Source organism: Pseudopipra pipra, chromosome 6 (genome assembly GCF_036250125.1).
Source record: "Pseudopipra pipra isolate bDixPip1 chromosome 6, bDixPip1.hap1, whole genome shotgun sequence".
Taxonomy (NCBI): Eukaryota; Metazoa; Chordata; class Aves; order Passeriformes; family Pipridae; genus Pseudopipra; species Pseudopipra pipra.
In genome coordinates this window covers 63438793-63455787 of record NC_087554.1, presented here as the reverse complement: position 1 = coordinate 63455787, position 16995 = coordinate 63438793, and the positions used below count along the sequence as shown (strand labels likewise).

Here is a 16995-nt window from a genome sequence, read left to right as displayed (position 1 = left end):
AAGAAGCAAAGACTTCGGCGTTAACCAACCTGTCAAAATGCATTAACAATAAAATGCCTCCCAGGCCTGCCTGGTGCTGGCTCCCTACCTGCACCCCATGCCCTTTGATTCCCTGCCATTCCAAACCCAGCTGACAAACGTGTCCCCAAGGAGGGCTCTCCGGCTTCACTCGTAATTTCCCCCGCCAAACCCCCAAATTCAGCCGTTCCTGGAAGATTTATTTACATTTCAATCAAGCTGGAGCTCCTCAGCCATATGATTCCCCAATAAAATGCAGAATACTGGGATTAGTTCTGCTTCACTGGGGTGCTGGGGTTGCCTCCTGCTCCGTGCCAGCTCCTCTCCAAGGGGCTGGAAGGGCTCGGAGCAGATCCAACCCCTCAGCAAACACCACAGTGCTCCCCCCTCTCTCCCCAGCACCCACTGACCTGTGCTGGGAAATTCCATTAAGGAATGCCTGGTGCAAGAGCTGTCATCCCTCTAAGCATTAAGAGCTTTGGAAATGAGAGGTGGAAATAATAAAAACAATCCATCAATCACATCTCTTCAACCCTGTGGTTTTTGCAGCCTATCTAAGGGGGAAAGGTGTAATTTTGCTGGCAGGCTGCTCTCTCCAGAGTGGGATGTTCCAGCTGGGATTGATGCTCCAGGAGAGGAAACCTGGAGTTTCCCCTCTCCGCCCTTGCTAAGCTCTTTTCTCCTTGGGGGATTTCGCTCCCCCTGCTGCTCCAAAGAGAGGATTAGGGATTTACATACAGGTGTGATACCAGCTGGAGCTGCAGGGGCCCAGCCCACACCTCCCAGTGCTCCCAGCACCACCAGTTCCTTCAGCACCACCAGTCCCTTGTGCACTGGGAGGTGGGGGGAGGCACATGAAGCTGTAACCATTATTTCCTGCCAAGGGAAGCCTAAAAAGCTACATTTTCAAGGCACAGTGAGACAAAGCAAGATAAAAACAGGACAGTGAAGACTCACAGTACTGTCCCATCCCTAGAAGTGTTCAAGGCCAGGCTGGACAGGGCTTGGAGCAACCCAGTCGAGTGGAATGTGTCTCTGCCCACGGCAGGGGAGTGGAACAAGATGGTCTAAGGTCCCTTCTAAACCATTCCAGAATTCTCCAACCGGCCCCAACCTGATTTGTCAGGGAGTTCACCTTGTTCAGGAACACTTTGGACCAGACTGACTGTTTCCTGGCAGAAATACAGAGTAGCTTCCTATGGGACCACAATCACCCTGCTCATCTCAGACACAAAGAAACAGAATGGACTAGAAAAATATAAAAATTGACATTAGTCCCAGCTGGGAAAAAGCACCAGCAGCAGCATTAAAGCAGCCATTTGATGGCCTGCCCACAGCCATCCACTCCTAAAGCATCCCTGGCCACCAGGGATGGAGAGACCTCAGCCCATTTTGCAGCCCTGAGACATCCTGAGCATCTGAAGTGCTGTTATAGCTCTCCACACACAGACATCACGTGCCCCTCCGGGCATTTAGATCATGGTAATGGGATATAAATATCTTATAGCTCTGAAAATGCTTTTTCACAAGGCTCCACAACAGACCTCAACTCTCCTTCTCCCCAAGTCAGGCTCTTCTGCTTGGGTAGCCAATCTCAGCACCTAAAAAGCACTTTCTCTAAGTCCCTCTGTGACAGCCACCCACGTCTGCTTAGCCAAAGAAAACGTAATATTTTGGATAATTTTAGTATTTACCTGGTTCTTGGAAGTGCTCTTCATTTGACAGGGTTCTGGATAAGATGAGGATAAGTGCTTCTTTAAACTGGTCAAAGTGGACCTGTGGGGGAAAAAAAAAAAAAAAAAAGGAAGAAAAGAAGAAATCAACTGGTGCAGATGGTTAAATATGAGGGCAATAATCCAAGCAAGGAGATGGGCAGCAATGGATATCACTCAGACCACGCTGAAACACGAGTGCCTGTGTCTGCTGACAACAAAGGAATCTCGGCCCCTGCAGTCTTGGAGCCTGAGGAAGCGACAGCAAGGGACATGAAGACACAGCCAGAGTCTTTGGGCATCTGGAAGAACTTATTGCTATCACAGAATGACCCAGAGCCACTGTTTGCATGCTGTTGGTTGGGTTTTTCCAGCAAGCAAGAAGCCAAATTAACATGTCCAAAGGAGCAGGGAACATCTCCATTGCTTGAGGTGACCTGGCCAGGGTCAGGGATGATAAGGGATGAGAGATTTGGTTGTGGAAATGCTCCACTGCCCTAATTAAGCTTCGAAAACCACTGGATGGCAGAAAACCCACACCCTTTCCAGGGCAGTCCTGCCCCGGCTCCCGTAGTTCCATGAGAGCTGGACTGGGAATACCAGGTCTGGAGCGTGGCTGGGAAAACCACAGAGGGATGATCCTGCCACTGAGGTTTTTTCCCCCCCCCTCCCTCTTCCATCTGTGCCTTCCTGGAAAGCCTCCTGCCTCACGGCCACAAACAGTCACAAAGGGGCTCCAGCTCCTTCACAGCCACGCCGGGGAATGTCAGCAATTCCAGCCGTGGGGGACGGAAACCCAGGGACAGCTGGAGAAGCTATTTGACATGGGTCAGTGGTGAGGCAGAGCTGGCTGCTGCGATTTCTTTTGGCTAAATAAATCTTAGAAGAATTTTTAGCGTTGAACAAGAGATTTTGTATTTTGAAGAACCCGCTGAGGCTGCTCTGGCTGAAGTCGATCGCTGCGAATCCAGAGCCACGGAGGGGATTTTAATGCTGCACAAGCAACAAAAGTTCATGTTTGAAGTTCTCCAGCTTGTTTTTGGGGTCAAGCAAGCCCAAAAAAAGGCCAGCAAGCTCCACGGCAGGGAGGGGACACAGGTGAGCCATGGGGGTGCAGGGGAGCACCTCGCTCAGGCAATGCCAATCACCCCCGTGGTTCTAAACATTTTTAGACACGTTTTTTAAGCACAGTTAAAAATATGTTCAGCAAAGAAACTCGTCAGGGATGCCTCCATCTGAATGCTAATTGCTGCCATCCATTTCCAAACGCTGGTGTACTTCCAAAGGACAGTTTACAGAGAGAGGAGAATTCCCCCGATTAAAAAAAAAGCAAACTTGACATTTAGACTAAATGAGGATGAATAAAAGATGAGGGTGTTCAAGTAACAGGTTCTCTCCCCCTGGGATCTTCTCAGGAAGGGAACGGTGACAACAGAGCTGGTCCCTCAGATGGGTGCTGGGGCTGGCTGGGTTTGGATTAATAAAACAAAAAAATAAAATAAAACTCCCTTTGCATCACTGGTGCAAACACAGTGAATTACACAGAGTAAAACCACCTGGGCAGGTGTGCTGCACCACCTGCTCTGCCCAACAAGCCCCTAAGTGGTGTTTGCATTAATGAAGAGGAGGAAGGGTGAAGGGGCTGAGCCCTCACTCAGCTGCACAGGGGACAGATGGCCCCGGCACGGCCACCACAGAGCGATTTTACCATGACCACGACATCCAAAGGAGCCCCTGGAAGGATTAGGCTGCGGGGCAGGACGTGGCCATCCTCCAGCCCCCATGCCAGCGCTGTGCTTGGCTGCACAGCAGGATTTAAAATGCAAATCAGCAGCAGAGGGACAGGAACAGGAGTTTCCCCCTTGTGCCTTCCCAGCAGCAGGACCCCACTCTGGAGGTGGAGTCCCAGCTGGCAGAGGGGGAGATTTTTCTTCAGGATGGGCCAGAGGTTTTTTTTAACAACAGATAACCAGGAAAGCCAGTCTCTGTGGTGCATGTCTGACCTTGAATGTTGCACATTTGCACACAAATAGTGCTCAGAGAGTTAGAGAAATACAGCTGATAAAATTAGGAGCTGGGCTCGAGTACAAGGCAGCCATGGAACAGCAAAGCCACCAAAGCTGCAGAAATCCTTGAGTGAGGGTGGGGAGGCCCTGGCACAGGCTGCCCAGAGAAGCTCTGGCTGCCCCATCCCTGCAAGTGTTCCAGGCCAGGCTGGACAGGGCTTGGTCTAGTGCAAGGTGCCCCTGCCCATGGCAGCAGGGTGGAACTGGATGATCTTCAAGGTCCCTTCCAACCCACTACATTCTGGGATTCTATTTTGGAACCGCCAACTTGTGCATCTGCTCGTGGGGGTCTCCAGCAGCAGCTCGAGGCTGATCCAAACCAGTCCCGAAGGCAGAAGAATTTGGGATGTGATGGCACAAGGTTTGTGCCCACCCAGAGATGTGGATAGCAGGCCCCTGCAAACTCACCCAGCAGAGCCCTGAGGGCACATCAACCCCCAGGGCAAGGAGGACTTTCCCAGGACAAGTAAATCAGAGGCAAACAAGACTAAACACCAACAGAGGCACCGCCAGCCCAGCCCGGCCTCCCCACGGGAATCAGGGACCAACCAAGCTGTGGCTGCTGAGCAACCCCAGCTCCTGGGAGAAATCCCAAGCCTGCTTTGCAGCCACTTCCCTCTGAAGCCTGTGACTTATTAGCACTAGAAAGAGCGTGTGCACGTGCCAAGGTACCTGCTGCTCCCCGCTGTCTGCCCCTGCCATGCAAAGCAGTTGGCACACCCGGCCTCCCCGGGGCAAACCGGCACCGGTGGCTCCTTCCAGCTCCCTTCTCCTTGATCTTCCAGCACGGTCCTATTCCCAAAGCTCTGCCCCCATTTGCAAATTCCTGCTAGCAGAGGCAGCCAGAAGGTTGCAGAGGGAAGCGTCTAGTAGGGAAGACGTAGAATCACGGAATGTCCTGAGCTGGAAGGCACCCACGAGGATCATCCAGTCCAACTCCTGGCCCTGCACAGGACACTCTAACAATCCCACCCTGTCCCTGAGAGTGTTGTCCAAGCACTCCTTGAGCTCTGGCAGCCTTGGGGCCGTGCCCACTGCCCTGGGGAGCCTGCTCAGTGCCCAACCACCCTCTGGGGGAAGAACCTTTCCCTGATATCCAACCTAAACCTCTCCTGACACAGCTTCACACCATTCCCTCCGGTCCTAACAAGGCAATCTTGCAACAACATCAGAATAGGGCAGTCTTGCAACCTTGCACCCAAGCCTCCTGCGTGGCCTGCAAAATTAAGGGGAGCACACAGCACATTAAGGGGAACAGCATCACTGCGGGCACAGAGGGAGGATATTTTGCAAGAGGTCACCACCCACAGCACTGAAGGGAGCTGATGAGTGAAACCCCACACTGTGGTGTCCTTGCTGCAGGCTGTTAATGCAATAGTGCAGCTGAAACCTGAGCTCCTCATCCCTGCTCCAGGATGGTGCCAAGGACAGTCCCTGTGCAGGGTTCGGAGGTGCCCGACTTCATAGAAACCCAGAATGGTTTGGGTGGGAAGGGACCTTAAAGCTCATCTCCTTCCCACCCCCTGCCATGGGCAGGGACACCTTCCACTAGCCCAGGTTGCTCCAAACCCTGTCCAGTCTGGCCTTGGACACTTCCAGGGATGGGACATGATTTCCAGGGACTTACCCCCATCCCTGCACATCACCCAACCACAGCCCATGTGCAGTCCCCAAAACACCCTGAGTTTGCTGCTAATTAAAGGGCACAGAGAGGGCAGACAGACAGACACACCTGCACCAGTCCTCTCACTCTCACCACCAAGTGTGAGGGGCCTGAGGAAACAGCCCTCCTGAGGAATCCCAGGAATTGCTGGGAGCATCACCTCCGCACGCAATCCCAATAGGAAAACAGTTCTGGGGTGGTTTGGCTCTGCCACGAGTCAGGGCAGGATTTAATCCCCCCACCAGAGCCCATTAATCCCCAAAGCACTGCCGGTATCCAGCCCCTCACCCGATGCCAGCTCAGCTCCCGGTCCAACCAAGCACTCCCTGCCCACGGCAGAGGGTTGGAACAAGATGATCTTTAAAGTCCCTTCCAACCCAAACCATCCCATGATCCCAGAGCATTCATCCCTGGAGCAGAGCCCCCCACACAAAAGCAAGCACGTGGCCCCGCTGAGTTGCCCCTCAGCAGACAAAACCGTCCCCCCACCGCCCCCCTCCCCGGTGCCCTCCCATAAATCCCGGCCCCTGGAAGTGCAGGAGAACAAAAGGCTGGGACCATCTGCGGCGAGGAGCTGGCGGGGCAGGTGCAAGAAGTCTGTGCTCAGGGAGCAACATGTTCTCTGCTATTCTCCCGATGTGATTCCTAGGAAACCCCAAGGATCCGAGGGCTATTAAATCCGGCTCGCGCTCAGACACGGGCCATTGCTGCTGCTAACGAGCACCGGGGAGACGGGAGGGAGGAAACGCAGGAGACACAGATTATCCTGACACGGATTATCCTGACGTTCAAGTGGCAGGTTGTAAGGGAGAACCATTCCCAGAGAGATAAAGGAATGAAACAAAATGGGGTGCCTCGTGCCCTGGGACGGCTCACAGGGATGGAGCTCCCGGTTGGGATGGGGTGAGTGTGACCCGGCACTCGGGATGCTTTAAGAGGGGCTTTTTGGTGCCCTGTGACAGCCACATCTTTAGTAGTGCCCTTCCTGTCCCTCTGTCCCACAGCCAGATGACAGGACAAGGGGAAATTGCTTTAAGCTGAAGGAAGGCAGACTTAGATTAGATGTTGGGAAGGAATTTTTCCCTGGGAGGGTGGGGAGGCCCTGGCACAGGTTGCCCAGAGAAGCTGTGGCTGCCCCTGGATCCCTGGGTGTGTCCAAGGCCAGGTTGGACAGGGCTTGGAGCAACCTGGGCTAGTGGAAGGTGTCCCTGACCATGGCAGGGGGCTGGAACTGGATGATCTTTAAGGTCCCTTCCAACCCAAACCATTCCCTGATTCTATAACAGCATCCAAGCAGCATAAGCTCAAGACAACGGAGCATAACAAAGCCTCTGGTGCTCCAGGAAATACCACAGCGCAGCTCCAAAGGTCAGAAACCTCCACCTGGATTCATCCCTGTTCCAGGCTCCAGCACCACTCTATGCTATGGCCCCAGGGCAGGCAGGGAAGAGGCGGCTTTGTTTGTTAGAGGAACTTTGTTCCTGAAAGCTGCAGTTTGATCAGAAATTGGAGTCAGAATAGCCACCTAGCTCCTGTCTATCGAGAGCCCTGGCTGCCCTGCTCCACATTTTCTGATTTTAATGAGCAGTGGTGGGATTTCAGGGTGATTTTAAGGGAAAGATCCAATGCACTCTGAGCACAGTGGGCCGGGAAAGATGTAATGCAGAAGGCACAAGGACATGTGGAGATCTCCCCAAGGGCAAGCAGCTTCTGCTCAGTGCCCTGGTATTTAACTCCCTAAAGGTACAACCACAACCAAAAAATGGCTTTGGAAAGCCACCAACACCAGGGAAATGGACAAAGGTGGCCAAGCCAGCGACTGCCTGAGTTGGACAATATTCTCTACCTTGGAGAGACGTGCATGACTGCACACAGCCCTGCCAGCCTAACTACAGCTTAAGCCAATGTAAATCACAGGCTCAAGCCCTGGATTTAGGTCCCTGTCTCATCCCAAGGGCTGCAGAGTTTGTGCAAGCACCTGGTGAGCTGGATCAGGGAGCTGACCCAGGCCAGCAGCAGCACAAACCAGTGCCAGGGGCATGGGCACTGTGTGAGCAGAGCAGCCAGGACCCAGCACTTGGTCTGGCCTTGGACGCTGGGAAAACACACCAGTGCACAAGGCCAAGCCTAAAGTGATGGCTTCTGAGTTTCAAACCACCTCCAGCCAGGGCAGAGCAGTTCCCTTCCCCGTTATCATGATTCCCCTCTCAGAAGTCACCCTGTGCCCACCCTGCTGAACAGACCACCAGACCCCACAAGTCCTGCAGCCCCAGAACCCCAGGGATGTTGAATATTCAAATTATAGACATTCAATCACCTTCCAAGACAATTCCACACACAGCTGTGTCTGGCTCCCCAGCCCCCCCACATCCCCAGCCTTACCCTGCCTAGGAGGTTTCCTTGGAGGAGGGTCTGCTGCAGTGCTGGGGCCACCTCCTCCAGGTGCAGCATGTGGCAGAGGTCAGTGAGCTCCTCCTGCCCCAGGGACCCCGTGCCCGTGCTGTCAAAGCTGTCGAAGAGCTCCTTGAGCCGAGCTTCATACTGGTCCTGCTCAGCTTCATCCATCCCATAGCCTGCCACGCTCACCTGTGGGAAGAGATGGGGCAGGTGAACGTTGACCACGGTGCCCATGGCATGGAATGGTGAAGAACCCCAAGGGCTGGTGCAGGAGCTGCCCACGAGGCTGTTGGTGGCCGCGTGTGTTCGTGCTGAGCGAACCCGGTGCTCCACCACTGCTCCAGCCTCTCCCACCCCACTGGGGGAAGGCACAAGTCACACAGCAGAAAGACTAAAGGGAAAAAGCCTGTGGAGCCAAACCCTCCAGCAGGGACAGCCCAGGTGGCTGGGACAGCCCCAAGTGCCACCTCGCATCGACTCCACGAGCAGCTCATTTGGCTCAGCTGGAGCAGCTGAGGTGCTGCAGGGGAAAATTGTTCCCTTGAGCTCCACCGATCCCCAGGTGTTGCAGGTGATGCTTTGGTGAGAAGATAAACAACCATTCCAGCAGCAACAGCTCAGCAGCTGCAGGGAACAGAGGGTGGGGCTCTGCCTGAAGAGGGGAGGGCAGGAGACCCCAACCCAAACCCTTCAGGCCAGGCAGACGTTGTGTACATCCCCCCCTCCACCAACACAACACACACCCCTGCGCTAAAGACAATCATGGAATCATCTAGATTGGAAAAGATCTCCAAGATCCAGTCCAATCATTCCCCTGGCACTGCCAAGCACTCACTGCACTGCTCTCCTTCATTGCCAGGTCAAATCCTGGCTGAAGGCAGAAAAAACACTGCTAAAGTGGCAGCAAACCCAGCCCCGGAGCAGAGTAGACCCCGGCATGGAAACAGCCAAAATGTATCTGGTATCCTGCACTGGGCACACAAAGCCCAGGTGGTTCTCCCCCAGCTTGCCTCAGGGCCCTTCCAAGGCAATTTTTCATTCCTCTCATCCATTGCTAACAGAGGATCACAGCCCCAGGAACTGTTCTGGCAGGGGAGCAGAGGGAAATTTCCTGTCTGAAACGAAGCATTTGGCTGGATCCATTTACCAGCCTGGCCTGGGGCTCCTCTCTGGGTTGGGGTGGCAGCAGTGTCACCCAGTGCCACGACACAGCCTTGGTGTGGATGTGCCACCACCACCATCATCACCAGAGTGCACTGAGTGACAGTGGGCACTGTAGGGACCTGGTACCCCAAAGACACAACTGGGAATCCTGGGATGCTCAGCCAGCCTCAGCCACGAGAATTTTATTTTGGTGACACTGCTGCAGGTTGTCTCAGCCACATTCTCCAAAACAGGGGTTCTATCCAAACCCCCTCACCATCCAGCCCTGCTATGGAGAAGCCCCCTCTCACCCTGGCAGGGTTGTTGTGGCTGCCCGTGTCACCAGCAGCGCTCACAGACATCCCAGAACAAGCAAAGCTGCTCCAACTGCAGCCCAATTTCACCCCCCTGCTCACCAGCACAGCCCAACCACTGGGAAATCTCCAGGGCAGGCACTGCAGCAGCCGTGTCCTTGATTCCACTGGCTGCAGGAGCAGATGCCAAGGCAGAGCATCCTCGGGATCCCACATCTGTTGAGGGATGCAGGGTCCATGGGTCAGGAACAACCCAGCCTGGCTGCCCTTCCTCCTGCACCGACACGGACAAGGACGACCGTGGACACTCCCCATCCCTATATCCCTGCACCTGAGCCTCACACCCTACAATCCCCTGTTTTCCCCCCCTTCAGATCCCTCCTGAGCTGATTTATCACAGCACCCAAGCGCTGCAGGGAGGAGGGAGGGTGCAGACACATTGCACTCAGGGCACAGAGGAGGAGGCGGCACCCAAAAACTCAGGTGCCTGCAAGCAGGAGGAAGGCAACAAACTAGTTTCCACTCTCACTCTGGTATCCTCATTTCCCACCTGCACCCACGGGGCTCCACAGTGGCTGCTGCTGATGCTGGTGTGTCAGGGAGCCCTGCCTGCACATTCCAGCAGCCCCAAAACTCACAGCCAAGCCTGCAGCGAAGGTGACTCCAACTCATGGAGCTTCCCAGGCATTTTTGAGCCTCTTATCTTCAGGGTCAGCCACCTCCTGCCCCCCGGAGATGTCTCCAGCACCCGACCCTACTCCTCCACTGCCAGAACCAGTTCCCCCAGTCAGACAGCACAGAGAGCTAAATGCCATCTCCCATCATGTCCCTGAGAATCCATGCTGCTGGAGCACTGGGCTCACCCCTCTTGGTGCCACACCGGCAAGAAGCCCCAAAATCTTACCCTGGGCAAGTCCAGATGGGCTCAGGGTGGAAGAGGCATTAGGGAGCCCATAAAACCAGCAAGAAAAATACAATTCCCAAAGGAAAAGAAAAGGTGGGTGCCTGGTCCCTGCCAGGGGCCAGACCTGCCCTACAGCCCAGGTGAGATTTTGGCACGCTGGCCCTGGCAGCCTCACACATCCCCACGGCGAGGGACAGTCGGAGCTCACTGGGGACCCAACCACCCTCGCACAGCCCGGGAAAGGGATTTCCTGCTTTCCAGCACAAAAATCAACAGCAAAGGACAAGGCTCTTTGCCTACCTGCAGTCAGTCAATGCCAGGAGGCTGCCAGCAGCCGGGCGATCCCGCACGCATCCTGCACAACCTCCATCTTAGGAAGCCGGCTCCGGCACGCAGCCGGCTGCGCAAGGTGACCCAAGATGCCTACTCCCGGCTGAATTATTCAGCAGTGCTTCGAGAGGGGGGGGTGTGGGGTGTGTAAAAAACAAGCCAACCACCCAGCCCTCCTACCTGATGAGCCGGCGAGGCTCGCCTGGCATCGCCCAGCAGTCACAATAATGAGGTCAGCGGCATCAGAGCCCCGGCGAGCGCAGCCACCTTCGGCACCCGCGCCGGGGGACTGGCAGCAGAGAAAGGGCTGGGAGGGGAGGGGGGGGACACGCACAAGAGGCACACAAAGCCCGAATTAAAGCCCGGCCTTTCATCTCTGCTCCAGATGGGCCAGCAGCTGAGATGCAGGAGGGCGGCCGGAGCCGGGCGGGATAATGGGGGCAGGCGGGCAGCAGCTGAGCGGGGACTCCCCGGTCCCCTGCGAGGAGGAGAGGGGTCCCCGCGCGGGGCATCACTTTGTTCAGATTTATTGCTGGCCTTCTGTGTCGTTTCAAGTCCCCCAAAATGACCGGCTTGAGCAGGCAGCGCTGAAAGGTGCAGGTTTAGGAGAGTCACGGCCACATTATTCCTTATTTCTGTTCTCCCTACAACAAGTCCGGGGAAGCAAAGCGCTCGGGGATGATGAGAAGAGGAAGTTTTCACCGGCGTTTCTTTCCTTCCCCTAAATCCCCCCCCTCCTGAGAGCCAGATAACCTTCACAGCACACAATGTAGAGGCCTGATAGGACTAAATTCCCAGCTAAATTTAACTCAAACAATATAGGCTTAAACAGTAATTACTGCGTCGCATATTAAGTGCCTGGAATCAATACCAACCCCCAAGCTTTAGCCTGGAGCTAATGAAGACACAAATTACCTGGTCAATCAATGGCATCAGCAAGTAAAAACACTACAATTAGCACAATTACCTTTTTAGGGGTGAAAACCAATAAGAATCACAGAATCCCAGAACAGTTTGGGTTGGAAGGGACTCTGAAGACCATCTCATTCCAACCCCCCTGCCAAGGGCAGGGACACCTTTCACCAGATTGGTGCAAAGCCACATTTCCTGCTGTACAACGGCACAAGATGGAGATTTTGGGGATGATTTGCCCAGACGTCCCCGTGGGCTGCAACACCAATTAGGGCTATGGGTACCCTGCCCTCACCCCAACCAGCCCTCTGTGGAAGGGCAGTGGCCTCAATCAAGTCATTGCTTTCAAGGGACAGCAAGGAGAATGCTGATTTTGCTGCTACTTTTGATCCCCCTGGACTCAAACAGGGCCTGGTAATTAGCAGTAACTACCCAGTAGCTCCAAAACACAAGCACCTGCTCCCTGGGATGTCACAGCTCTGTAGTGTCCACCCTGTGCTGGAGAGCACGGCCATGTGTGGGCAGTTTAAAGCAACTTTCCCTTCCTGCTGCGCTTGTGACAACGGGGACAGTGTGAACACGGCTGGCAAAAGCCACAAGGACCCCAGTTTGTAATGGTGGGGTTTATACAGGATGCCCAGCAGCCACCAAAACCAAACCCTTGAGCCCTTGCTGGAAAGCCAGAGCTGAGATTGCCTCAAACTCATTATCTCCTCCCCCTAATGAACCATTTCATCCATCACAGCAGCGGCAAAGCAGCTCTGATGAATCACAGGATGACCTGAGTTGGAGGGACCCACAAGGATCATCCAAGTCCAACTCCTGGTCCTGCACAGACACCCCAACAATCCCACCCTGTCCCTGAGAGCGTTGTCCAAACCCTCCTGGAGCTCTGGCAGCCTTGGGGCTGTGCCCACTGCCCTGGGGAGCCTGGTCAGTGCCCAACCACCCTCTGGGGGAAGAACCTTTTCCTGGCACAGCTCCAGCTGTTTCCTCAGGACTGGAGAGAAGAGCTCGGTGCCCTGTCAGAGCACAGACCCCCAAGCCCCCCCACCGTGTTGGGGCAATTTCCCAGCTCAGCCCACCCTGTAACACCTTGTCCCTTCTTGGGAGCAGCAGCTCCACAAAGGGTCACGCGGAGAAACCAAAGGGAAAGGGAAAAACAAAACCCAAAAGGACAATGAAGCACCTAAATATCAGTAAATCACTTGACAGCACGCCCGGCTCTTCAAGGGTCACCACCAGAGTCAGCCTTACAGCTGGCGGTACCTCCCCCCAATTGACCACGCTCATAATTCTCGCTTTGCACCTCAATGCCACCTCTCCCCGTGCACCCCAAAACACCCCCAAACCCTCCGAAGTTGGCAGAGAGCAGGGATTCTGTTAACCAAGCTCCACTCCAGATTAGCAAAGCAGCGATGGCGTATAAAAGCACCATAAATTTATGTAAAGAGCTTCAAAAGCAGCGCAGCGGTTTGAATATTCACGCCAGCCCGGTATTTGCATTGTAATAGGGCTTTTCACTCCCAGCCTTCCCTCCGTAAGGAAAAACAAAGCGCCCATCTGGTTTGATTTTGCAAATCGGGCTGGAGTCGCTCAGCAGTAACTCGGGGAGCCCCGGGTGCGATAAAGCCCAAGGTGGAGGCACAAAGCTGATTAGTTCAGAAGTAAACAAAGCGAGCCGGTAATTTATCCAGCGACGCCTCGCGCGCCGGGAAATGAAGGATCCGGCAGTTCCCGAGGAGCTCGGACACGCACCGGCTCCGACAAACCCGGGCTGTGCTGAATCACGGCGATAACGCGCCCATCGCCTCCCGCCAGCTCCGGTCTGGGGAGCACCCGGGGAAGATGGGCAGGATACACCCAAACTGTCACCCACCCGAGCTGTCACCCACCCACACAGCAGAACCCCGGTGCACCCAGCGCTGGAACCTCCCAGGCTGTGCATGTGGGCTTTCCTGGCTCACCGCCTCAGCTCCATCCTTACAGGGATGCGCCAAGGGTGAGGGGCCCACGGTTGGTGACCAGACAGCAGATGCTGTCTGCCACCCTGGTGACAGCGAGAGCTTTGCCGCTGACAAAACAACTGCTGTTATTAATTCCTCCAGCCACAGCCGGCTGCTTCCTCCGCTCAGCCCGGGTAGAGTGGTCCAGAACCCGCTCCCAGCGTTTGGAGCATCTCTCCGGGGACTGGGACGCACGCCGGGATGGGGTGTCCTTGGCAGGAGGGCGAGCGGCACCCGGTGCCGCTCACCCCTCTGGACCACGGCCAGCAGCGCAAAGGGGACCTTGGGGGCTTTGCTGTGGCACCCACACGCAGACACTCCTGAAGCCCTCCCCGCACCCTCTGGCTACAAGACCTGTCCCCATCACCCCCCTCCTGCAGCATGTACCCGCTTCCAGCATCCCCCTTCCTGCAGCATCCCCCCTCCTCCTCTCCAGCATCTCGTTCCTCCAGCAACCAGCATGCTCCCTCTTCCTCCAGCATCCCCCTCCCTCCAGAGCCCCTTCCCCACGCACCCACCTCGCCGCTGCGCCCCTTCCCCGCCGCCCCGTCCCGGCGTCCCGCACACGCGGCCGGCCCCGCCGGGAAGGGACGGGAAGGGAAGGGGCGGGCTGAGCCCCAGCACCGCCCGCGGAGGAGGGACCGGGGCGGCCACAGCTCCCTCCTCCCCCCGCACCCCGGGGCTCGGTGGTACCGGTACCCCTTCCCTTCCCCGACATCCCCGCACCCCCTGCCCCGCTCCCGTCCCGGCCTCACCGGCTCCGGTGCCCGCGGGCGCGGCGGGACCGCTCGGAGCGTTGCGGGTCCGGGGGAGGCGCCCCGTTCAAATGCGGCCGCGTTTATTGGGCCGAGGCTCGGGGGCGGCCCCCGGGGGTGCGGGGCGGCCCCGGGGCGGGGGGACCGGCGGCCTTTGTGCGGCACCGCCCGGGACCGCCCCCCGCCACGGGGGACGGCTGCGGGGGTCTGCGGGGATGTCCCGCACCGCTGGGACACCCGCGTGTCACCGCTGTCCTGCACCCGCGCGGCATCACCCCAACTCCCCGCTGTCGTGTTCCTTAGGGTGGCAGCAGCCCAGCTCCCACTTCCTGTGCCCCAGGGTGGTGCCATCCAGGCTCCCCAGTGTCCTGCAGCCCAGGGTGGCATCGCCCCAGCTCCCTACTGTCATGCACCCCAAAGTGGCATCACCCTGGCTGCTGCCTCGCCTCAGGTGGCATCATCTCAGTTCCCATCATCCCACACCCCAGGATGGCATCACCCCAGCTCCCTGCTGTCCTGCACCCCAAGGTGATATCATCCCGATGTCCTGTCCCCCAGGGTGGCATCACCTTGGTTCCTATCATCTCGCGCCCCAGGGGGACACCACTCTTGCTCCTTGTTGTCCTGCCCCCCAGGTGTCACCCCTCTGACTCCCCACTGTCCTGCACCCCAGAGGGTCATCACCCCAATTCCCAACTGTCATGCCCCTCATGGTGGCATCAGCTCGGTTCCCATCACCCCTCACCCCAGAGGGACATCACCCCAGCTCCCTGCTTTGCTGCCCCCCCCAGGTGGCACCACCTTGTTTCCCCACCATCCTGTACCCCAGGGAAGCATCAGCCCGGCTCCACACCTCCCCCAGGGTGGCATTACCTCAGTTCCCATCATCCCACACCCCAGGGTGGCATCACCCCGGCTCCACTCTGTCCTGCATCCCCGGGGACGTGGCCCCGCAGCTCCACACCGTCCCAAAAAAACCCAGCATCACGGCACCCAGCCCTGCCATCACCCCAGCACCCGTGGGAGCCCCGCACACGGTCCTGCCTGTGCCCCCCACTCACTTTGGGGGGGTCGCAAATCCAGGAACCACCCTCTGCCCCACGAGCCATCCCGCGGGGGGGCCCGAGGCGCTGACACACGACCCACAGGCACCAGCAAAACTCCAACCCTTATTTAAAACTCGGCAGTCCCGGTTGGAAGCTGGAGCCATCGGCCGCCCACGCTCCTGCTCAGCGCCAGCTGAGCCGCAGGGAGCCGGCAGTCCCCAGGGCTTGTGGCTTGTGGATTCTCTGATGGCTCATGAGGGGTTACACCCACACTGCAATCCGCTCTCGAGCAATTGCATGAGCTGATTTCGCTGCTTTTTTTTTTTTTTTCTGAAAATGCTAGGGGCGAGAGAACTTTTAAGCCTTCTTCCCCTTTTTTGGGGCGACTCCGGCCTGAAGGTTCAAGGTATTTCGGGGGGGAGGAGCGAGGGGAACACAAAAGCCTCACACAGGGGGTTGCATAAGCCTTGCTCCGATCGGAATCCGGGCTTAAAACCCCACGAGACCCTGCAGCAGAGCCACGGGTGGGTTTGGCAAGCGGCCCCACCGGCTGTGACAAGGACACAGGGGACACCACGTGTGAGGTAACAGTGTAATAAAATATTTAGGGCCAACTCTGCTGCACGTCACTGGGCACGTCACTGCTGCTGCCCCAGGGCCAGCACAGGGACACCGTGGGACATTGCAGAGCCCCATGTGCCCCAGCACCCAGCAAAGCCCTGTCCAGGGCTGTGTTTGTGTCCCTGCAGTGACAGAGGCGAGGAAAGGTGACTCCAAAGGGAAGGGGCTTTGCCGGACAGATGTCAGCAGCCCCGGCTTTGTGCCGCCCGAGGGCTTTTTGTCTCGGTTTTTAACATTTGCCATTTTTCTCCGGTGCTTTCTTCTGCCCTGACACTTGCTGAGGGTTTTTTTTCTTTCTTTCCTTTCTCCCTCTCTTTCCACATTTGCTTTTCCATCTCTGCTTCAAACACTTTTCCACCGTGTATTATGCCGAAGTTGGAACCATCTGGTGCTTTGTTTTGTTGCGAGCCCGGCGAGTGCCAGGACCTTTATCCCCCTCACCCTCCTCCTCGCCGGTGCCTCGCTAATCCAAGCGACAGCCCCGAAAAGTCTCCCCTGTCACCCAACAAAGCAACTGCCCACACATGGGTGGGAGGTGGGGCATCACCTCAGTGTCCCCATCCCACGTGGATGTGCAGAATCCCGGCTCAGGAGTGCGGGGCTGTATCACCACGGTGCGAATTCCTGACTCATTTTTAGGACCGGCTGTTAGCAGAGGCATCCTGATTTTATTTTTCCCTCGTTTTCCCAGAGGAGGGAAGCGTGCTTCTAGGGAGCCACGGAGCTGTGCCAGACACGGAGCCCGCCAGCCTATTTTTGGAGCCCCCTTCCAAGGAAGCAGCTGCGTTTGAGGATGGCATTTGCAGGGAGGAAACCTCCGCTAACCCACGTGTCACGTGTGACACGCCACAAAAAAACGGGGCACGTGGGAAAAATCCAGGGCTGCTGGACTCCAACGGCTGGGATGGATCCACGGCCAGGCTTGGGGTTGGCACAGAGCCACCCAAAATCAGGGTCAGCATCTGCGGGCGCCTGCGCCGGCAGTGGGTGACCCCTGTACGAGGCCGTGGGCGCCCCGTTCCTGCAGGAACACCCTCCCGGCACGGCTCGGGCTGCTCCGTCACGCTTTCCTTCCCATTTTCCCTGCACAATGGGGCGCTTTGTTCCG

The 16995-nt window shown here is 56.7% G+C and overlaps 1 protein-coding gene across 8 annotated transcripts in view; it reads right to left on the bottom strand.

Moving 5' to 3' along the window:
- The window catches only part of NIN (ninein), a 63758-nt gene extending 49447 nt beyond the window's left edge, over positions 1 to 14311 (bottom strand). For 3 of the 8 annotated variants that reach the window (XM_064659632.1, XM_064659633.1, XM_064659638.1), the window contains exons 1-3: positions 14221 to 14310; positions 7842 to 8045; positions 1713 to 1794 (exon numbers count right to left, since the gene is read on the bottom strand). In XM_064659632.1, coding sequence (XP_064515702.1) covers positions 1713 to 1794; positions 7842 to 8024 — 265 coding nt within the window. In that variant the 5' untranslated portion in view covers positions 8025 to 8045; positions 14221 to 14310. Of the gene's footprint in view, positions 1 to 1712; positions 1795 to 7841; positions 10473 to 10517; positions 12428 to 13983; positions 14060 to 14220 lie in introns of those variants that run through there. The other 5 variants (XM_064659639.1, XM_064659640.1, XM_064659636.1 and 2 more) reach the window with 5 other exon arrangements.
- Positions 14312 to 16995: the final 2684 nt, after the last annotated feature.